Source organism: Agelaius phoeniceus, chromosome 14, assembly GCF_051311805.1.
Source record: "Agelaius phoeniceus isolate bAgePho1 chromosome 14, bAgePho1.hap1, whole genome shotgun sequence".
Taxonomy (NCBI): Eukaryota; Metazoa; Chordata; class Aves; order Passeriformes; family Icteridae; genus Agelaius; species Agelaius phoeniceus.
In genome coordinates this window covers 20,949,675-20,973,634 of record NC_135278.1, presented here as the reverse complement: position 1 = coordinate 20,973,634, position 23,960 = coordinate 20,949,675, and the positions used below count along the sequence as shown (strand labels likewise).

At 40.1% G+C, this 23,960-nt stretch overlaps 2 protein-coding genes across 3 annotated transcripts in view; both read left to right on the top strand.

Annotated features, from left to right (window-relative positions):
* Positions 1–13,677, top strand: part of ADGRG4 (adhesion G protein-coupled receptor G4) — a 36,679-nt gene extending 23,002 nt beyond the window's left edge. The window contains exons 21-24 of the mRNA XM_077185852.1: positions 750–1,039; positions 1,620–1,721; positions 3,112–3,270; positions 13,545–13,677. Coding sequence (XP_077041967.1) covers positions 750–1,039; positions 1,620–1,721; positions 3,112–3,270; positions 13,545–13,612 — 619 coding nt within the window. The 3' untranslated portion in view covers positions 13,613–13,677. The remainder of the gene's footprint in view (positions 1–749; positions 1,040–1,619; positions 1,722–3,111; positions 3,271–13,544) is intronic.
* Positions 13,678–13,781: 104 nt separating this feature from the next.
* BRS3 (bombesin receptor subtype 3) lies at positions 13,782–21,408 on the top strand. Of its 2 annotated transcripts, none has more exons than XM_054641646.2 (3): positions 13,782–14,200; positions 16,867–17,218; positions 17,802–21,408. In XM_054641646.2, exons 1-3 carry the CDS (start codon positions 13,785–13,787, stop codon positions 18,207–18,209), a joined length of 1,176 nt encoding a protein of 391 aa, XP_054497621.1. In that variant the 5' UTR covers positions 13,782–13,784; the 3' UTR covers positions 18,210–21,408. The 2 variants fall into 2 exon arrangements, with proteins under 2 accessions (XP_054497621.1, XP_077041968.1); XM_077185853.1 differs by having other exon boundaries at positions 16,849–17,218.
* Positions 21,409–23,960: the final 2,552 nt, after the last annotated feature.

The window sequence follows — 23,960 nt, the reverse complement described above, 5'->3', positions numbered from 1 at the left end:
GTAAAAATCTAAAGGCACAATGATTGCTCCAGTATTTTGCACATTTCCTTCTGTTATGTTTTTTTTTTAATGTCAATTCACATCATTGTCTCATCATAATTTCAAGTAGTTTTATTTCAGTAGTCTCAAACTCTTCCCTTTTCCAGTGGGAAAACACTGCCTTCTTTCATCCTTTTTTAAAATGCTTCTATAGCAAAGAATGCTTTCATTTTTCCACCTGCTTCTTGTTTAGCACAATCACTTGTTGGTGAAGATTACCTGGAGTGTTTGAGTTTTCTCTCATCAGAGAGGCTACACACCTGTGACACCTCAAAGGGAAAGTTGGTCCCCATCTTTAACAAAAAAGACACAAAGAAAAATAGAAGTAAAATTCATTAATTCATGCCTAAGGAAAAGCTAAGCAGTGGTATGCTATTATTTAGACCCCTAGCTAAGTCATATTCAACTTGGTTTTCCTAAGGCAGCATGTCTTTGCGTTTATATGTTGTTAGGTTGTGAAACAATCATCAGGTTTATCTAAATTTGGCAGAAATATCCGTGTCTTAAAGGTACCAAATTTCCATAACATCCATAAAAAAGACAAGTGCAGGCATTCTGTGAATGTCCTCACTGGGGGAAAATAACAAGTGCAAGGGAATGCCCCTAACTAGGCATTGGATAACCATACAGAATGCTTATTTGGGGAACCAGCTTCCTGAATTTCCCCCTCACAAAACTTCTTGCTGAATACTTACCTCCCTTTCTTGCAGTTGCTGGATCCAGGACAACACTGTGTTCTACATCTCTGTCGTGGCCTATTTCTTCTTAATATTTTTGATGAATACAGCTATGTTCATCATTGTTCTCCTTCAAATCCACTCTGTGAAAACAAGGACACAAAAGACATCCAGATTCTGGAAACGGGGTGCTCTCCAAGACCTCAAAAGTGCTTTCAGCCTGATGTTTCTTTTGGGGTTAACGTGGGGCTTTGCCTTTTTTGCCTGGGGAGCAGTGAGGATATTTTTCTTGTATCTCTTCAGCATTTTTAACACCTTGCAAGGTAATTTCAGAATGGAGTAGTGCTATAAACACAAGGGTTTAGGAATGTGAAATAACAATACATCTGTAATATCATGTCACTCAAGCATGGGGAAGAGGAGAACTGATACTGCTTTTGTGTTAGAGGCTTTAGCTATTTTAAAAGGAAAGCTCTGTTACAGTGGGATGACAGTGTTCAGATAAGTTGCTGTGATAGGTAGACTATTAAAGACATAAATTCATGCCTTGGAAACACAGGTCCCGATAAATGCACCTTGTCAGGAACTGGTACGATCCTTTTCATCTGGGCATAAAAAGGGCTGATAGAATCAACTTGCAGATTATTCTTAAACCAGATCTGCAGAAAACTCTTCCTATTACCTTCACATGCACGAAGAAGTCAGTGCAACTCTTGGCCAACATGATTATAAAATAGTAGAGTGGCTTGGGTTGGAAGAGATCTTAAAGATCCTGGTGCTGGGCCAGGGACACTTTGCCCGCACAGAACACATTGGTATCAGTGGCATGACAGAAGTTTAGAAAAGGGGCGGCAGATTGGAGAACACACATGAAAACCCATGAATCTCTCCTTTCTTCTTTAGGGTTCTTTATCTTTGTGTTTCACTGCCTAATGAAGGATGAAGTAGTGAAGCAGTGCCGAGTACACTTCTGCTGGGGAAGATTTCGTCTGAGTAGTTATTCTGGTAAGCACTGAAGGGGTTTGTTCAGTTGACTCATAAATCTTCGTCTGCTACTGGTGTCACATTTGTTCTGCATTAAGAAATAAGGCTCCTCTCAACAGCCCTTCTGCATTGCATTGGATAACTGTTCTTTAATAGGTCTTTATCCTCTTGCATTAACTGCTTGTGATATGATGACAGGGTGACAGCATGCAGCGAAAACTGCAGATTTCCAAAATGTATTTCAGCTTGGTCTCTTAATTCTCTTCTCACATGCCATTCAGTGCTCCCTTATGTGAGCCATATTTTTGGTGGCTTTCCAGTCTTCATATAGCTGAGATTCTGAAATTTATACAGAATACTGGGCATACAAGTTGCAATTTTTATGTGCAGTAGCTGGATTTGCTCAGCCTGGGAAGAAGGGAGATGTCTTGCTGTCTTTGGCTATCTGAGGGGCAGTTACAGAAAAGAGATGGAATTTCAGAGGTGCACAGCAAGAAGACAAGAGGCAATGGACCCAAGCCACAAGTGATGGAAATTCACATTATTTATAAATAAACACTCTTTTTTTGCTAGTTGGGTGGTAGTGACGCAGAGAGATGGTGGAGGGAGTCCCTTCCTTGAAGAGTAATTTAGTTGGACAGATGCCAGACCCACTTGATCCAACTCTGGGCAGGAGGTTGGAGCAAAGACCTCCAAAGTTCCCTTCCAATCTAAATTATTCTAAGATTCTTTTATTTGCCAGCTCAGCAAGGAATAGCATGGGCTTATTCTGGTCTACTCCAGTGATGTTGATTTTTTACTGAAATGTGGAAGAATTTAATAACTCTGTGTGTCTATCAAAATTAAATGATGGTATGAATGGGTATAACAAAGGAGAAGCTTAACTAGTTGGTTTTCAGGAAACCAGACTAAAAATCCTGTATTAATACCTGTGTCTTGTGACCAGCATCCCTTGCACTTTGTGCTGCTGAGGAAGAGGCAGCTTTCCATTTGCAGAGGGAGAATTCAGCACAAGTGCCCTCAGTAGCTACCGGACTGTTCCCCCTTGAGCAGGAGCCAGCACAGTGTTGTGTGATGCAAGAAGGATGAGGCTGCAATTCCTACCCTTCGTGTGACTCCTGCCTCCTTCTGTGTGACCTTATCAAATTAGTATTACTAGACTGGGTCCTCAAGGGGAAATAGAATACTGAGTTGCTGGTGTATAGCCTCACCTGCACAAGCGTAATGGAGCTAATGTAAAAATTAAATCGGGAATTGTGCACTGTGAGGCACAGAGCCCCCCAGCCTCTAGGCAGGAATAAGGATGGCACAGAAAGCAAGCACAGACCATTCTCCTTTCTGCTCTCTGGTACTTTGAGATGTGGCACCTGTACATAATTTTATTTCTGCATCTCCCACTCTCTGATTTCAGACTGGAGTGGGTCAGATGCAACTTCTGGATCTACACCAAAGCATTTAAACCACAGATCACCATCCCAGGCTTTGTGGAGTCTACATTCTAATGGAACAAGTTCAACTTTCAATGCAGATTTGCTTCCCATGACTTCTCCAGATACGAATTTTAAGATTGGTAAGAAAAACTGCGTACACTGCATAGACTGTAATGGATATGTACCACAATAAATTCCATATGGTGACAGTCAAATCCTAACTAATGGAAAGAAAAAGGAAACTTTTCACTGCTTTGTCTGTGCCAGGCTTCCATTTGGCAATTAATGGCAACGTTACAGATGGCTTTTGCTGTACTAGGGAAAATAAGAAAGCTCTTAAAATCCTGGGATGGCTCTTCTACAAAAGGACAGGAACTCCCTGCTCAGCTGCCACCTTAGGCACCTAAGGAATATTCTACCCTCTGCCAGCTGGCTGACACTCACATGGGACCTATTCCCAGTTAGGGAGCACCGTTGTCTTGAGATAGACTATGGTGCTCTCTAACTGGAGTTGCATTCCCAAAAGAGCAAAGATCTTGGGGATTACGGAAAGCTAAACAGGTCATGTTGTGAGCCTTTTTAAACCAGTAGAATCCCAGCAGAAGGTTTTGCCTTCAAAGATAGAGAAATTGTTGCAGGGCTGTATTCTGAAAAAGGAATAGGACCAAACATTCCTACTTGTTTTTTGAAAAAAGTGCTGATTTCTATTATTTCCCCAAGGACATTAAAACTTCATAGGCAAGTTCTTTCTGAACATATTAAACCAAGTTATTATAATGCAAAAATGTTCCCAATTCTTTCCCACAGCTGAAGTCCATTGCAATCCCAGTGCTGTATCTCCAGATGATGAGACCTACCATCCTTTTTCACAAAGAATACTATCCATGGATACAGGGTTGCACTATAAACAGAAAGTAGGATTTTTACACTGATGATGATTTTTTTTTTCCTCTGCTTATCTAATGGTGGTTCCTTTTGAGACTTGTAGAAACAAACATAGTTCTAAGGAATTACATCTAATGTACAGTTATCACTCTGGACACAATTATAGAGCTAAACATCCCATGACTCAGCTTTAGGCTTCTTTAGGAGTAGCAGTACTGACCACAAGAGGATTTGGTCCCACTGTGTTTCCCAGATTAGTCCTCATGTTAAACAGAGACTGGAAACAGTCCTCATCCTGAGCCGCGTTCATAGTTCGTCCTCCTTTTTTTCCCCCTTTCCACTGTCCCGATAGCCCTCTGTTTCCATCTTCATCTGATACTTATCTCAGAATTCAATACCTGTAATACTGAGTTACAAGTGATATTTTTGAGACTGTTGGCTGACTGTCCCAGGCGTTGATATCTAGAATCCTTGACCAGTATCTTTCCTTACTTTTCTGAAATGGACTTGGACCACCTTATACTTGAAGAAATTGGATGCAGATTTCCAATCAATTCTATGTTATTTTCAGACATGCTGTCATTGGTGACTTCAACTTTGATTCCTAAAGAGACGTAGATGCATGTCTACATCTGAAATGTTTGAAAATGTTGCCCAGTATTTTCAAATGGAATGTGGAAACAATAAAAACTGAAATTCCCACCTTCAAGGGGTGTCCATATGTATGATATAGGCTTCAGATGACCTCTCCTGAAAAAACTTCAGAACTAAACCCAAACAGAACAATAGCAGATAAACCCCTACTATCATTAGAGCTGGAAATAATGATGTTTTCCCTTTAGCGTCGCTTTACTTTGAATACCACCGGTAAACTCCATTTCATGACATCACAAGAGAGACTTAACTTTCCTCATCTGCTGAGGAGAGGGTTTCTTTCAGCAAATGTGTTCAAACTGGTAATTTGCCTGCTCAGCCAAGTCCTAGTTTCTGTTTTGAATGCCCTTCTCTGTATCACTCAAGTAAAGATTCTTAAATGATTGTTAATATAGTGGAATACTAAGCTGTACCCATGACAGAGGAGTAAAATAATATAATGAAGTGATGTCTTAGAGCTGGTATGTATGATACAAAATACAAAAGGTTCTTTCAGTCAGAGAATAACTCCCACATAGCAGTTAGTGGGAAAAGATGAGTATTTTAAGGTACAGTACCTACAGCCAATCTACTTGAAATCAGACAGATGTCCTTCAGTTCCTTTATGGAGAAAATGGAGCTTTTTTTTTTTTGGAGCTTTGTGGGAGAAATCTTGGCACTAAAAACGGGCAAACAAGTTCCACCCCATACCCACGTGTTTCTACCTTGAAATTGCTTTCAAGGGGAATGAAATTCAATAACAAAGGTAGTTCATTTGTTGGGCATGAGCTATTGCATTTTTTTTATTTTCTACAGTAAACTCTTTGTTCCACAATCTGGTGCTGAATACAAGCTTTCCCATGTGAAGCACAACACACTGTGCTGTGGCGCTAAAGCTGTGCCTAACCCCCCTCTACCCCTAACCTGGCTGCTGCACAGCCCAGGGAAATCCTGAGAGACTGATGAAGGAGGCTCTCCAGTTTTTTAGGGGAAATGGAGATTTAGTCCTCCCCTGAGCCCCTTTGAGACCAGTTTGACTCCACTACATCAATACGATCAGGTGGGTAGGCAGTCTGATGTGTCTCCATCAACCCGCACTTTCTCCTTCCTGCGGTAATTCTTTTTACATTCACTTCAGAGGACAGAAAATAATAGGCTTACATTTCAAATACACATTAGGTAACAATTCCTATTTTCAAGGAATAAGAGGCCTAGAGAGCACATGGAATTGCCATCACCGCAGGTCTTAAAAAACACTCAGGGTGATAAGACAAATATCTGCCAGAATTGGTATAGATTGATTTTCCCTTAGAGCAAAATGTATTTTCTATGACTCTAATTTAAAATAAAAAGACAGCAGAAGAGGGCAAAACATGAGAGCAACATAAGACTAGCCTTGTCTCCTGCATGCTGTAATTATTTTTTACATTCTTGATAAAAGCTGAAATGCACCTTGATTTTCTAAAGTTTTTGCTACATGCCCTTGTAAAGGATTAGGAGCAGTAAAGATTCAGGTAAAAGCTGGACAAGCAGCAAGAAAAGTGCTGCAGTACAGAAGACTTCTCAGGCTGCTGAGAAAAGTTTGGAAATGCCATTTCTTGGGCGGATCCATCAGCATGCCTTTACACTTTGGAGGTGTACCAGTGGGAAGAAGGGCAAGCTGCACAGGTGGAGGTCTCCATTCTTTCTACTGATTTTTGTTGTTGTTGTTGTTGTTTTTTTTAAAAAGCAAAATCTGAAAGTCAATTTTTAAAACTCTGTCAAGTTGCTCACATAAAATGCAAAGCGCTATTTGTTCTGGGAAGGCGGTTAGCTCACTTCCACTCTCCACTACATGCCTAATGGCTTTTCCAGCTAAACAGTGTATCATTTATGTTTCAAGCATGGCATTGTGTAGGTTGTCAGCTGGAATGAAGATGTGTAATTTTCCTCGGGCTGAAATAATATCTTCCACACCAGCACTGTAGCATTTGCTCTTCTCCAGCATATCTGTGCTGACATTCTGTCACAGAATTGTGCATTGATGGTTTTAACAGGGAGAGGGCATGCACAGAAACAAATCTCATGAAATTTCTACATGCTGATAATTTTAAATGATGGGAGCAGCTTCTGCAGCCCTGGCTGGAGCTGTGACCAGTGTGTCACCAAGACAAGTGCATCCTCCTCCTCCCCATTTGGATTCTATCAGTTGACTTCTGCCCATGGCAGAAGGCTGAAATGAGATGATCTTAAGGTCCCTTTCAACCCAAACCATTCCATGATTCTACGACTCAATGTAAAAGCAACTTAGATTTCTAAGTTGTTCTCAGTTTACTCCCAGATTGTTTATTTTTAGTGATACATACACTAGGAAATGTGTGCTCTATTTTAAAGCAATAAAAGGATTTCAGAAGGTATATTCATTTGAATTTTTTGAAATCAGATCTCAGTGGGCTGAGATCTTCTTTTGTATCATCCACATAGGTTAGATGATACAAAAGAAATAAAAAATTGTTGTCATCTTATTGCAGGGCTCCCATACCTTATCGGTGATTTCTCATGGGTATCTCCTCACAGCACTAACTCCTTCTTCTTCACAGTACAGACAACAAAGTCCAACTCTCTTCTCAACCAGCTAACCCACTCTTTTGTAGCACTCGTCTTCTTATTGGACACAGCTGTGGCCTATTAAGAGCAGGCCTGTTCTTAATCTTTGGTGACTGGTACAGCTGCAAATCCTCAGGTGTGAGACTACGTTCTGCACTATCTTTATTTTCTTAAAGTCTACCCCTCCACAAAAAATGACAGTAAAATCACAGCAGAAGCTGTGGCAAATAGAACAAAATCTCCCCACTCCCACCTTACTATTAAGACTGGCACAAAACTCCACCACTCTTCATCCTACCTAAGTCAGGGGGTGCAGATCCAAGATGTAGGCAGCTCATTCATGGGTTCCTGGAGACTTTTTAAGTCTGTTCACGGACAAGTAGCTAAAGCTGTCTTCTATTTCAGCATATGTACAGTGGTTTGGTAACCCTGGGATAGGTAAATCTTACATAGGATGACAGCTAAAGGTTAGTACAGCTTGTTTAAGCTTCCTCCTGCCTGTGTGAATCTGAAGTATTGGTAGCAGTACACCCAAGATGTGTGACTCTTTCTACATTTAGCAGACAGTTATTACTGGGACAACAAAAGAAATGTCATTATGGGAAATGATTTGAGATTAAAAATCAAAATACTGGGAAGATAATTGCCTATTGCATAAGATGACTGTTGAGCCTTAATGCACAATTCTCTGTGCTTTTAGGTATCAGAAAGTATTTAGCATGTCATGGCACTTTAATGGTCCCAAAGTAAATGAATCATGGAGAGTTTCAAGGATGCCCAGAAGAATTATCTTTGCTATATTATTTCATTGCCTGATTGCTCCTGTAACTAGAGAAGTGCATGGGTTTCATTCCAGTGTTTATTTTTCTCTCTTTTCTAAGAAATGACACCGATATTTCACTGTCCATTCCCAAACTGAAACTGGCTGAGGAAACTCCTGGAAAAGGGGGCTGGAAGGGATGCAAGAATAGAAAAACAGGATAAAAGTTATGTGGAACCATAGATTAATGACAGCATTTGAGATCCTGTTGCAGGCAAATTGCATCACAATAACTCCACTGAACAGTCTGGATTTGGGCATTGTAACAAGATCTGAAACTCTTTTCTAATATTTTAACCAAAAAGATACCCCATCTTGTTGCTGCATCACCAAATGCTCCTTTGGACAGCTCCTCTGAACTGACCTTCCATCTCAGTTTCATAACAGTGAGGGCTGAGATGGTGTTATTTTTGCTCCTAGGCATGCTGATAAGTCTTGTGGTAATTGAAAGTTTAATTGGGTATCTCATCTTAGTTTCAAAAAACAGGGACACTGCTCCAATTAAATGTTGCTGCAGGATTTGGTGCCCCAAGTCTCAGTACCTGCACGGCTCCCTTTGCCCTTGGTGTAAAATCAACTCCACACAGATAAACCCAGAAATAAACCAATGTTTTTTTCTCCTACATGTGTAGTCTTTTACAATAAATGGTTACACTCTATTATGAATGTGACACAGATGAGGAAATTGTCTTTGAAGTGTACTAAAAACATTTTCCATTTTCATAGCTTAGTAGTTGCTTTGTCTCCAGCTGCTCAGGAGACTGGGCAATGGTAAAAAAAAAATCAGTACAGGATAGAGAAGATGTTCCCACTTAGTGGTGAAAAACACCAGACTGACAGACACTGAAATCAAGCTCTTGTCATCACAAGTGAAGAAATCCAGCGTGGGCAGTGCCCTCTGCAACATTCCTCCCCTTTGCCTGAGAATTGTCGCTCTGAAATAGATGCCTGGCAAGATAGGGAGGTGATGTTCTCTGTTTTGGGAGGCATTCAATGTGGTACATGGAAATGACGTATTCCCATTCTCCTAGAAGGACAGAGCAGAACAGAACGCAGCCCTGAATGTTTTGGTAATCTGCTCTGAACATGAACTGCTCTCTCCGACATGGATGCTCACTCCGGCATGCATTCAGGCTTTTCCACTTAATACTTGCCTGCCTGAAAACTAGAAAATGGATTGGGAACAGTCACACAGCCATAAAATGGCTTTTTGTCCCTTCATCTTGCCGTTACATGTCATGCCATTGGCAATTTCAGTTTAAAGAGAAGACAATAAAGCTGTTACACGTTCTGACTGATATAAGTCAGAAACAAGGCAATTACTCACACCTATCCCTGAGAAGGTTGTCTCTAGAGCAGGCACTCCTCTTCCCAAAACAAATGTGGCAAAGCCAGCTCACAAAACACTAGGAAGAAAAATGCATTTCAGAAATCCTAGTTACAAATGCAAAGTCTGTGTTATAAGTTGGAGTTGTTAAAGGACCCCAGGTCAGGACTTTTTGATGAAGGAGCAAAAAGCTTTCCATCGTGTCAGAAAAACATGGCCTAAAAGGAAGGCTACTGGGATTTGCTAAAAGGGACAGATTTACATTGATCTGGTCAGACTGCTAGATTTAAATCAGTTTTCTCCATAATGGGAGGAGTTGAGGAGTGCACCTGTGGTGTCCCAGCAGAAAGTCCAGCTTTCCACTAAAGAGTCTGGGCACATGGACAGCAACCAGGCTCAACTGGAGGAGCGATCCTAACCTAAGAAAAGCCTTTTTTAAGAGAAGATGCCACAACAGAGTCTACCCAATTCAGAACTAGGATAGGCAAGCTATTCAGAATCAGTCTACTGTTAACACCCGACAAACGTAAACATCAGTTCACTTAGTGGAGAGACAGAAGGATGCATCAGCCAGCAATAAACAGATGGTGAAACTGCTAGGAGAGACAATCAAAGGGTTTAAAATGAGTTTGAGACGTAAAAGAAGAGTTAAGACTACTAAATAGTTCTATTCAGAAATGATACAAATAACAACCAAAAAAAAATGAGTTAAAATTATCTTAACTTTAATGAAATTATCTTAACCAGGCAGGCTATATTAGCGGTTTAGTATGTATCCATTTTGTGCTCCTAGCACTTTAGCTGCAAAGCATTCTGACATATTTTTATAAATCGCGATCAATGCAGCATGACCAATGCACCTTGAAATACCAAAAATAAGCAACAAAAAAAATTACTATTTTGGAAAATAATTTTCTTTATGAGTGAGTTAAGATTTTGGCTGTTTTCAAAAAGTATTTCAAAAGGAGCATTTATTTTCTGTGAAGCTTGAGCCTGAAAAATTAGCCAGAATTACTTCAATTGCTTTTCATGCCAGGAGGCAAAACTCTAAAATAATGCTTTACAATACTTTACGGTTTGGAATAACAATGCCATTCTCTTCCTATAGAGCTAGATTTGAAAAACAGAAAGCTATCAGAAATAGCTGAAATTCTGCTATCATAAACAATTGCAGATAGTGGTTTCCTATCTGTCCTTCAGATTTTCAGATTTTGGGTCTAGTCATTGTTATTTTGTGTGCGTTTTGAAAATAGTGGTTTTCACCTCCTATTGATCCACTAAAACAGTATTTTACGCTCCATAAAGAGAGAAGCTGGACAACTACCTAAAACCTCCAGTAATAAAAGGACTGAGGAAAGAATTGTGAGAAATGATGAAACTTCCTGCTGCCACATTCCTCCAGGGAGGCAAAAAGATGGGAAAAAAGCAGTCTCTCAGTGGAAAGAGAAAATCAAGTAGAATTTCATGTTGCTTTGAGCAGGGTTAGACATGTGTACTGTGCCCTGTTAGAGAGAGAGAGAGAGAGAGAGAGCAGGGAAAAAATGAGTCTGTGTTTCCAGATAGTGGGAGGTTCTAAAGCATGAAGCATCAGAATGGGCATTGGGGTCCGGATACACAAACTCTGGTCCAGTTTGGGATGAACAGCACATGAAGTACCAGGAATAAAGAGAATTTTAAGCTTTTGCCACTTTCTGGAGTTGCTTGCAGCTGTGACATATGTTGATATCCTCAAGAGGCTTTAATATGGGTTGGGAGGTCTGTCTGCTTTCCCTTCATACCTGAATCATCCCCCAGTCCAACTGCTGGGAGCAACTAACATCTCAAGAATCCAGTCCTGTGGATTATGAGTTGCTCAGAGGGATACCAGTTCAGGTCCTTCATCTCAGCATCCAAAATGCTCAAGTGACAGAACCACCGAACCTCAGAGTCCACGTTGCCAGCCTGGATCTCTTGAACAGCTCTGGAAGCTCAGGCACTGTTAGAGTTGGTTGGGATCTCTACTGCTGGCCAAGCTTTGGTGCATCAACCAACCTCTAGTGCAATTCAAGACAAGCAATGAGCTTCTTTCAGCTCAATTCCAGTTTCAGCTAAACACCTGATGCATTGTTCAGATGACACCCTTGAGTACTCAACACTTGGTGGAGTACAATTAGTTCCCAATGTTTGGTGACACCCTGAATCTCCCATCCAGGAAAACGAAACATTTATGTAAGTATCTGACATTAAGTTGTCATAATCTGCTACAGTTACTGAAGTCTGTATTAAATATAATGTATGGTACTACGCCAGTGTGGGTGGACAACATAATCAGGATCCTCAAAGGTACCTTAATCTGTGAGCAACCTACATACTGCACCTGCATGAAAGGACATATTCTGGTTGATGATGACAAGAGCTTCTCTTCTGAAAGCACTTTCAAAAAGTATAATTGGAACTTTTAACCCATGAATCCTCTTTCCATCAGTAATGCCTCCTCCCACCGTGACACAGCACAGATCTTCCATTTGATGTACATTCTACCACCTGGTCTTTCACCACCTGATATATATGGCATGGTTATATTTGAAAGGATTGGGACCAGGGGAGGAAAAGAATAAGGCTTTTCATGCATAATATTTAGAGAATTTTTTTTTTTTTGAGTAAATGAAACAAGCTTGATTTTGTGTGTCAGAATATGTGCAGCTAAAGGGACTATAAGGTTGCTTTTGTGATTTGAGCAGGGTACCTTCTCCACTCCAATGTCACAGCTCAAGAACAATCCGAAGGAAAAATACTCCAGTGACTGATCTTAATTTTCAAGGCATAAGGCTTCAGGCCTTTGATCTCTTTTCCACTCCCATTATTTAGAAATTAGATCTTGGCTTTCTTAATTTTAGGAGATTTAGCTCAATGCACCACATTTCTTGTATCTTAGTTTACCAAAAAGTTAAGCAGGAGTTCATCAAAGTAAGATGATTTGAACACATAATGAGATTATTTGAGATTTGACTGTTGACTTATCTAAAGATAAGAAAACCCATACTAATACTAACATGTCTGATTAAGAAAGCATCAGGAAATCAGGAATCTTCTCTGAGAAGATTTGACTCATCAGTTGTACCATTCAAAGCCAATATGTACATGGGTTATTGCAAGATAACAGGTATCTATCCAGCAACTACCTGTAAACTTCTTCATACTTTGGCATAAATTGAAACAGTGGGACTGTTTCAAGGGAAAAAACCTAAGTGTTACCAGTACTGTGGCCATAAATTTTGGTTTTATATTGCCTTTTGGAAGGTCACTGCATTTCTGTGATAGAAAGGCTAATCAGAGCATGTGGAATCCTTTGACTCCTCCCCCTCAGGGAAGACTCTATCATAGAGTTTTCCCCACCTAGGCTTATAGAGAAGACTTAACCCATGATGTTCTGCAGCACTACTGTCAATCTACATCAGATTGCCTCCCCCATTGGCCAGGTAACACTGCCCACCCCAATTATTCATCCCTCATCCCCCTGCAGGTTGCTGCGCTTGGTCCTGCCCTTTGCCCTCACCTGTGCCCTCAGGTCATTGGTCACTGACCCCACACTTAAGTCGTGCAGACCACACGGTTTGGTCTTTTGTCTCTGGTCCCTTTGGCGTGGTGAATGCAATAAACCCCTTGCTGGAATATATCATGCAAAGATCCTTTCTGCCTTTCCTCTGCTGAGTTATCTGTGGCATGTGCATGGACTCGAAATGGCTGTTCTTGTGGCCTTGCTCTGAGTGGCTTCTGAAGGAGGTGTTTCAAAGAAGGTTGCAGCATTTCTACCACCCTGCCACGCTGCAACAAGAGCATAGTCTGTTTCTATTGCTTTGTCAGAAAATATTAACTATATTCTGATACATTTTATCTGCCATTAATGTGTACTGAAGAGTTTTCTGTTAATTTAGTATATTCTCTGCTTACCTGTACTATTGAGAAAACTATTTCAGGTTTTCATTATATTCTCATTTTAGAAAATTTTGAACAACAGTAATAAATGTTTGCTATGTAATACACAAACCCTAATGTTATAGTTTTGATACAATATGATATTTACTTATCATAAGTATATCTGCAGTAAAAATCCCACCTCATTTCAACTAATGTATTTAAAGGAACCCTGTTTCTCTTTTCCTCCTCCCTCTCTGTTCCACTAGCTGAAAAGCCAATAAAAAAATTCTCCTCCTCTCCAGTTCAGAACAAGACCTATGTGCATTTCTCCTAGGCATGTTTTGAGATCCAGAAGGGAGTGAAAGTAGTTAATGTGCAACAGGAATCTGAGTTTCAGACATAAGCCTCTACCTTTCCATTGACCCTGCTGACATGCTGCAAGCTAAATATTAAACATTTTTTTTATCAATTGAAGTCCAGCCTGGGGAGAAGAAACAGTTAAAGAAATGTCTCAATTGTACTTGCAATCAGCTAATCAGACTTTGTGTGCATCTGTGGAATCAAGCTCTGATAATGAAAGCACGAATGAAAAATGGACCGAAGACTCCTTTCCAGGATTAGAAATATTGTGCACAATTTATGTTACATACGCTGTGATCATTTCAGTGGGTCTCCTTGGAAATGCAATACTCATCAAAGTTTTTTTCAAGATTAAATCAATGCAGACGGTTCCCAACATCTTCATCACCAGCCTGGCATTCGGAGACCTGCTGCTTTTACTAACGTGTGTGCCGATAGATGCAACACGTTACATTGTGGATACCTGGCTCTTCGGAAGAATTGGGTGCAAGCTGCTGTCTTTTATCCAGTTAACATCAGTTGGAGTATCAGTGTTTACCCTGACTGTTCTCAGTGCTGACAGGTGGGTCTGTGCAACTGATTTGCCAGGAGATGCTGCAGGTTTGAAATTAGAAATTAATAAAATAGCAGATATCATAATTTTGCACAGTCTTAAACAGCACATTTCAATAGATTAAAAATCCCAAACTACCAGCCCCCCATGTAATTTAAAAATGTGTGATAGTAAAATTGTAGCACTTCTTTTTAAGGGAGTGAGGTGAGGAAAACTCTTTAACTCTTCTGACCTTTTATTAGTTTGAGATACAGTACAAGGGTTTTTCTCAATTGCACAGAAAAAGGAAATGGCTTAAGTTGGGAAAAGACAGTATATTGGTGCTATCTAGTGGTACAGTGAAGTAGTCAAGGAAGATGAAAAATAAAACTGATTATGAGAGAAAATTCTTTAACCTATGTACTCAGGGATGCTTTAAAATCCTAAAACATAAAAGACTGACGTGGGATAAAAAGCCAAAAGAAAACACAGAACAGACTGGGGGACAAAGGAATGACTCTCGTGATTTGATGGCTAATGTAATTTTCACCTTGAGAAGTGTATATATATATTTTTTTTTCTCTTGTAGTTCTTCTGTCTTTTACAGAAATATTTTAGCCCAGGGGTCGTGAAATTAAACTCAGGTTGTAATGACAGCATTGCTAGGAGGGATCAGTGCTCTGACTGCTGTCAGTAAGTGCTGAATCTGTTTTCTGTGTACTTCTTTCTTGAATGAACAAAACTAAGAGGAGATTTCAGTTCAATCAGCAGGAGCACTGAGGAGTAGAAAACCAAAAAATGAAATTTAGTATTGAGAGGGGGAAAAAGGTCATCTTGTCTGCCAGCAATTGTGGATTGTATGTAATAGCAAATTGTTCATGTGTCCAGAATTTTAGCAGTGGTACTGTTACTGTACTACAAAATAATCAGCCAGCACGGGAATGACCGCATAGGGTCAAATCAAGGATCCATGTAGACCAATACTAGCCTCCAGCAGTGGTAGTATAAGGACAAAAAAAGACGTGTAGGAAGAATAAAAAACCTCTATCGAACTAAATTTTTAACCCTATGCCTTCAGATGACACTGAACAGATGTTGTTTCTGTCTATTTAATATCATCTCAAAGAATTTCTCTTTTGGATAGTTGTTCAGCTTTTTCTTGAACTTGCTTAGCAATGACTTTCATTGCCTGTACAAAGTAACTCCTTTTATTTCTGCACTGCACATAGCTTCATTTGATGGTGCTTGCACTTGTGTTGGGAGACAGTGATCCCTCTTCATGTCTCCAGGCTATTCATGTTGTAATCCATCCTTAGGTTGTATTTCTTCTAGTTAAGGTGTGCAGAGCAACACACGATAATAAAAAGTTTCATGAATCAGGGATACAGATAATTGCACAATTGTCTCTTTTGTTCTCCATTTTTTTCCTAATACTACCTAACATTTTGCTTTTTTGTTGTTGTTTTGGTTTGGGTTTATTTTAGGGTTTTTTAACTACTGCTGAAGATAAACTAATGTTTACGTTGAACTATCTATGTAGCTCCAAGGTCTTGGTCCTGTAGGATGTCAATTCAGAATTCACCATGACTAGATGACCTTTAAAGATTCCTCCCAACCCCAACTCTCCTCTGATTCTATGGTTTAGACACTTGTTTCTGTATTTAATTCTTGATGGTAGCTGTTATATAAATACTCATACTACATACTCTCACAGAGTAACTACATCTCTCAACTTTTTACAGAGCAAGCTCAGACCAGTCATGGGCTTAATGCCAGACTGTTGTGTTCCAATATGCTAGAAGAGCTCAAAGTGAATAAAAATGATATTTATTTGATAAACAGCAAGCCAGCTTCCAGCTTTCTATTTAAATTTGCCTAGAGGAGAAAAAGACCAGATCCTCAGCTTGTGCAAAATGATACAACTAAGCTTTCTTATCCTCTGGGTCCTTTTTCACCACCTTTCTTTTCATGCCAGCCTTGTGCTCCCCTGGAGGGGTTGCTTCTTTCTGCATTATCAAGACTCCCTGGTCCTTTAGGAGCAGGGTATATTGTTTCCTGTGCTTCATCCACATTCATGGAAATTGGTCTATGTCCCAGTTCCACACAGATTATCACACATCTATAGATTAATCCAGATTCTTCTTGTATGCCTGACTCAGTCCATATGCTGCAGAATCACAGGCATGAATCAACAGCAGTGCCCTCTCCTGCTTTATAAATAAGACTGAATCCTGGGGCATTATTTTGAGTCAGATCACTGCACTCAGCAGGAGTCTTAGGAAGACAGAAGAAAGGAGGGGCGAACATGTGTGGTTTCATCTATTTATAAAATAGTTAACCTGTTTCATACCTTCATCAATGTTGCATACAAATTCCCTCATTTATCTTTCAAGGCAGTGTCATAAAATTAGGAGTGATGATTGCCCTTAGTGATTCCAATCCAAACTTCAGAAGTCATCTTTACATAGGAAGGTTTTAATGGCAACTCCTGCCTGTAAATCCATTAAAATACATGCCTGAAATTAATTTTTACATTTTGATTTTAATTCCAAAGAGCTAGTGTCTACTTTCATTTCCAAGAGAATTCCAGCACCCTTTGTTCAGCAAGAACAGTAATGGCTTTAGCCCTAAGAATTTTGCAGTATGTGCTCACATTATTTCTGTGTTTATTCTGACAGCGATGTTGGTCATTTTAGGTACAGAGCCATTGTTAAACCCTTGGAACTGCAGACTTCAGATGCGCTCCTGAAGACCTGCTGTAAAGCGGGCTGTGTTTGGATTGTCTCCATGATATTTGCTATCCCAGAGGCTGTCTTTTCAGATTTGTATTCTTTCAGCAATCCTGAGAAAAATGTAACTTTTGAGGCGTGTGCCCCCTATCCTGTATCTGAGAAGATCCTGCAGGAAGCTCACTCCCTGGTTTGCTTCTTAGTGTTCTATATTGTGCCCTTAGCTGTCATTTCTGTCTACTACTTTCTTATCGCCAGAACTTTATACAAAAGTACATCCAACATGCCAGCAGAAGAACACTCTCATGCCCGTAAGCAGGTAAGCTCTGATCAAGCACTAAACTCTCCAATTTTCCAAAGTCTATTGTGTTGATTAAATACTAATTCTTAAGTAGAGAACTTTACCTCATAATGGAGTAAAAAGCTCCAAAAACTTAGCCCGTACCAAATTTGAATCCAAACTCATCTGTGCACTTAGGCACATGCTCATGACTCATCATTTGTGAGTGTCCACTCTTTTCTAAAGAGAGACGGGTCTGTGTTTTATCGTGACCCTGTAAACTCAAGAGTTAAAACACTGAATTTTAAACACTGGGACCTCATCCATGTGAGCTGACACATTAATTACTGTATTTTTAAGTCCTAGTCTAGATGAGAGTGTCATATGATGTATAATGGAAATTTGCTCTTCACTGGGAATACTTCGTTAAAAAATATGAAATAGATTTATTTTCTGGTTTAGGTCTTCTGGTTTGGGGTTTTATTTGCTCATTTTATTTTTACTTTTTGCTTTTTTGGTAATTCAAGCATTTAGACTTTTACACTGCTTTGCAAATCAGCACCCACAACACAAATATTTTACTAATTGCTATTACTACCAGCTATGCATTTCTTTCTTGTAGATTGAATCCCGCAAGAGAGTTGCAAAGACAGTGCTGGTGCTTGTGGCTCTGTTTGCCTTCTGCTGGCTGCCCAACCACATCCTCTACCTGTACCGCTCTTTCACATACCACACTTCTGTCAATGCTTCCACCTTTCATCTGATAGCAACTATTTTTTCCCGTGCCTTGGCCTTCAGCAATTCCTGCGTCAACCCTTTTGCTCTTTATTGGCTGAGTAAAAGTTTTCGGCAACATTTTAAAAAGCAAGTCTCATGCTGCAAGGCAGCATTCTGTGCAAAGCCTCCCAGTGCTCCCCAGAGCAATTCTCCTACCAGAGCCCTGTCAGTCACAGGCAGCATGCGTGGCTCAGAAATCAGTGTTACACTGCTAACAGATTATAGCATCACGAAAGAAGAGGAAAGTGTTTAGTCATGTGGGAAGAAGAAGGACAGAAACTGAGTCATTGCTATCAAGTCCCTGCTACTGGTATCCTGGAAAGAGGTGCCATGGCTTGCCCTGTCTGTGAAAGTGTGTTCATCAGGAGTTCCTCATCTTTCAAAATACAGAATAAAGAAATCAAATTGTGTGTGGGAAGAAGCTGCAACAGCTGAACTTTCCAGAATAAACTCAAAGGGATTACTCATGTTTCCAGGCATGAACACAGGTTCCTAGCTGGAATTCTTGGACTGGGAAGGAAGGGACTTAGCAGAGTTGGTGAAAGAATTGGCTGTAAGGGTAGTTTTGTTCTTGGTGACTTGCTTTTTGAGTCATGACTGTGAGCTCCCTCTGACAACTACTTGCATCCGCAGCAAGCAAGCAAAGCCACTTGGTCATAACATGATCAACCAGGCACATTTTTGATTTATTTATTTTCTTGTCCTGAATGTTAAAAATGAGTAAACACATGAGAAAGAATGCTAAAATGAAAGAAGGTCTGTTGCTCTGTCAGTGACACAGAAATTCTGGGTAAGAGCTGACTGCTTTGTAGTGAGATGGATGTTCCTAAGAAGTCAAGGGAACGAGCAGGTGATAATTTCTCTCAGAAATTTATAATCACCTTTAACCACACTTGTAAAATTCTTTGTGATATATGGGTAAAACATCTCGAAAGTGCAGAGCTTTTTATTGTTACAGTGATTTAATATCAATAAATTGGGGTGGATCTGTATCAAGGGTTCTATTTGGGATTTATGGTGCACTTCTGAAGTGCTCAAACATCCCTTCCTGCCTTACTTTATATCCCAAAGTGGTCTTGAGTGCACAACCTGGATTTCTCTAAGATGGAACTGTGTGTCCAATCCACCAAAACAGACTAGAGTGAGTTTGAAGTGAAAAATGTACAGTGTGGAGAGTCAGACTGACCCTTTACCGGCACAGATCCACTCCTGCTGTAGTGTATGTGGTTGTATCTGAGTGGTTTACACATCTTCAAGCACACTGGGAGAGCTGGATTTTTTCTGCTATATACTAATTTTCTATTCTTCAAATTATATCCCTTTTTAACATTAAGATAGGCTGTCTTAATGCCATAGGCCTTCTAATCTCAAATCCACTGATTCTATGACTGGGCTTGCAGAGGCAAATCAGGACAGCCTGTCCATGCACAGCAACACTGCTGGCAGGGACTGCCTTCCCATCAGGAAGTACAGGAGGCAAGTCTTCCTACCCCATGCTACAAAATATTTGAGTGACACTTATTTTTATGAATTTTATGTTCCCTGAACCAAAATTTTGTTCTGTGGAAGCTGGTGATAGAAAACACAATAGATTTTCCATTGTTTAAACGAAGGCACTTCTATTCCAAGAAAGAATTTATGTGTTAAAATATAGAACAGAAGTTGCAACATAGAAACTAAAATAATTCTGTCAGTCACAGAACCTTCAATTTTAACTAACCCTTGAAGGTATAGCCCCCCTTCAACTGCACAGAGCCCCTTAGCAACATATGGCTGGAGATCCATCCACTCATGCATCATTAACTAAGTCGATTATAAGATGAGAAAACGTATTTACAGACTCTCTCTCTTGCCTGCTCTAATCAGAAAAATAAAGCCAAACTATAAATCCCAGGGGCATTGCAATACAACCTCTGTCATCATCATAAACCAGTTAATGACAGACCAGTTTAATCCCATCAGACATGGCCTCGTTTTACTATGGTCCTCATGTTACAAGCTGCAAGGCTACATGTACTACTTTTCAAATGGATTCCTCCTTTTATTGTTCCAATTGCATACCAGGACAGGATCACTGAAATAAATGGCAATCCAATAGTACAGAAATACAATTTATGGCAAAGCAGACTCCAGAGACCTTATTTTACTCTCTTTGTCTCAATGTAACACATTGCCTGGAAGAGAGCCATGTACAAATATGAACATGTTGCACTGCTGTTTTCTTCTTCTCTCTTTCCTTTGTGGAGCTGCAGGGTGAGACTGAAATAAGTAGATAAGCCTACACACTTATGAATGTACATTTATCTTCCTGGATCTTATTATAGGAAATTCTAAACAAAGGAACTATCCACCAACAATACCGTTGCTTACAGCATTTTTTATTTTAGCTTAGTAATGCCTTTGGGAAACAGATCTACATGTTTCTGGACTTCACAGTTTGTCTCTGTCAGAGACCAAATTTCCCACTGTAAAATCTTTGGCTAACCCTTAAAACCCAGTTTCCTAATTCACCGTTTCTCTTCATTTGCATGCAGTTACTTTTTGCTTGTGTAACTCCTCCTCTAACTCGATTGTCTTTCTACTGCGAGTATATCTTGTTACAAAACTGATGTTTTTGCTATATTCTGCACATGTTCTGTTTAAAGACTGGCAATATTTCAAGCCACAATTTAATTATTTCTGTGTACTTTATGCATTGATAATTCTGTACATTCAAATCTTCATGGCATGATGTATTAGAGTGATATATGGGTCGACATAGATTTTTATCTAACCAATCTGATATTATTTATTACATCTACTCCCCACAATACCATTATGCATAAAAGGTCTCCACATTACTATTACTGGATTTAGGGGAAAAGGGTTGCTTCTTTTGCAATCTTTTCTCAGTGTTCCAAAACCAGATTCTTTCACCCCTAAGTAATACAAGTGTAATTCTTTAAAAGCATATGGGAATACCATCTATTTACATAAGTACTGAGTATTATCTAGCAAATAAAAGGGATGAATAATTAGGGGTTCACTATTTATGTCTGCAGCATAAGAATAGGTAGGAAAAAAGGCACAAAGTACTTAAAGGCTGACTCCCTCAAAGGTTCTGTCCATATGGAGTCATACTGAGAAAGTAAATACAATTTCTAGGATGAATTTTTTTTTTAGTTTGTTTTGTGAATGAGATGTAGACATTTCATGTGCACATTAGCAACAGTTTCAATATCAGTAGTTAATCCCCCCGAAAATCCACAAAAATTAAGAAACCTCTGTCAAAACACTGCTAAAGTGAGAGTGACTGGGATATAAAAGTTAGTTACACAATTATAGCCATTTTAAAGGTCCCACTCCTGTTCCCATAAAAACTGTTTTGTTTTATTTTACATGGGCTGCCTGTTGACATTCCTGTGCTTCTGCTGAGAATATTACAATTAAACAATAACCCAAAGGTGCACACAGCTACAGCGCTTACACGTTTCAATCAGTGTTACTTTAAAAATGTAATATGGGTTTTAATCAGCATTTAGTTGTTGGGTCTGCCACAGAGGGTCCCCCCAGTGCAAGATGAACTGTGATGTGGAATTTCCATGCACGGGACATGATATTGAATTTTTAGTACATCTGTACTGGTTCTGTAATTTTTCCTACCATGAAGACTCCTCATCACTCTCAGTAACCTGTGTAACAGCTACAGGCTCCAGACCCCTGAAAAGCTCAGAGGAGTAGCCTGTCTGTACTTAGTCATTAGTTACTGCCTTCACTTAACATAACAAAGCAGCTCAGGAAAATAAGGTGTCTACCAAATAAGGGATTAGCCAGCAAATTGCTGGTTCCCTTATTAAAAGGAGCAAAACACTTCAGGAAAACCAATTTATCTATACTTTTAGTAGGTGGTACCTCTAGAACAACATTCAGGTTGTATCCTTAGAACATCAATCAGCTCTGATGAGCCAAAATTGGCTTGCATCACACAGACACAGATACAGAATCATCATGCTAATGCCTCCTTTTAATATTTACTTTGAGACATTTTGCCAGAATTTAAAACATCATTTCTTGACAGCTTGGACTGATCCGAGCTGTGGAATGCTTGAGCCCTTTGCGCCCTCCTCAGAAGATGCAGCTTGCAGCAGCAGTGCTTGTGCAGCCATGATCTGTGTATTTTCAAGCGTGTGATTGAGAGGAAAGTTGTATTGACCCCACAAAATTATGAGTTTCCAGCTGAGTTGTCTCCCTGGACCTAACCCTAACCCTGGACCGCTCACTGTGTCTTTACCAAGGATGAGGTAACAGATGGCAGTGACACCACTGGAGGCTGCGCCGCAGCAGCTGCTGTCACACATTCTGTTACGCAATGGAAGTGTGAGGGAACTCGAGGCAATTTGTCCTCATAACTACATCAAAGTGTGCAGAGCGGTTTTATTGAGCATTATCCCTGCTGCACAGAAGTACTCTCTCACTCCCATTGGATTGAGAATAAATCTGGATTTCCTGCTCCCCAGGAATAACCCAGTGCCTTGCTGTAGGCAGATCTGCACAGCAGGGAAAGCTGTACAGACTTCACTGCAAACACTCAGGTAATAAACATTAAAAGCCCTGCAAAAATAAAACAAGCAATTTAAGACTTAAATTATATTTCTCTTACAAGTTCAAGGCTATCATTATCTGATTTCCAAATATATACCCAATTCCAAATTTTATAAGCAAGCAACAGGTTATGTCAAGCCTCTTATGCTCCACTCCAAAATCCAATAACTGTTTGAAAGTGAAGACAAATGTCCCTTAGGTGGTAAGTTTATAAGGGATCACAAAGCAATCTTTGGACAACTACGATAATAGACCTGCCTAGAGAAAATTCTTGAAGCATCAAAGATGTCATTAACTAGGCTGGATGTTCTTTGTGCAACAGCAAAGGTTACTAGAACTCTATATCCTCAGCAATTTTGTCTGACAGCCTGGTGCCCAGGCAGGGAGCTGATGTTCATCTCTCCCTGCTTCACAATCACATCTTTGATTTTATTACCATTCCAGTCTGTATATTTGTTCCTGGTATACTGATTTCCAGAAAACTTCTGTTTATTATTTTTATTTCTGAGTGGAAAGATTTTTTTTGCCCCTGGCAACTAGCCACAGCCACTGCTGGCTTTGCTGGGGCTGTTTAGCTCAGTTTTCATCTATAACATGTACACTGATACACGGGGTTTTATAACTCCAGGTTAAGGTTTGCCAAAGAAAACATGAAGAGTGTGCTGCTTCATCCTCTAAATAGAAATACTTTAAAATACAAGAGCAATTAAAGGTTTTCAAGTAATGCTGTCTAGGCTACACTGTAAAAATCACTAGATGGCATTAGATGAAGGGCTTTTAAAAGAACTGGGTGAAATTTGTATTTAAAATATTTAAGTATCCACAGAGAGAGTAGTAATTGCAGACTTCATCAACGCAAAAGGAATTGAGTGTTTTGAAGCCAAGCTTCATCCCACTAATACGACGTACCAACCCTTTCCTATGGGAACACAACCGCTGGACACTCTCAGCCAAGAGGGCAGAGAGAAGCAATATGATTTCGTGACATTTAGAGTGCCATTTCAATCTAATTTTTCTATTTTTGGTTCTACCTTTGCCTCTAGTAGGACATGAGTAGGCTTCCAGTGCCGAACGGCAGCCAGCCTTGCACAGCACCACTGGCAGCAAGCCGCTTCACTGTCCAGTGTTGTCGTAGGCGTAATAGGGAAACAGATGCAGCAGGGAGGACTTTCTGTGCCCTAAACTTTTATTTCTCATGTAAGTAAAGCTACCGTAGACTCCATGCAAAGCCGATCAAGGTACAGCTTCTCGCCCAAAGCAGTCTGGTGCGCCAGAGGCAGCTGCCCTCACGCAGAGACCCTGCCTGTGTGTGGTGAAACACCGCTGCAGCCTGAGGGTGAAGGGAAAGGAAAAAAAAAAACACGGGAAGAGAAAAAGAGGCAGGGGCGCTGTGGCAACGGCCCCTGTCCCACGACGGACGCAC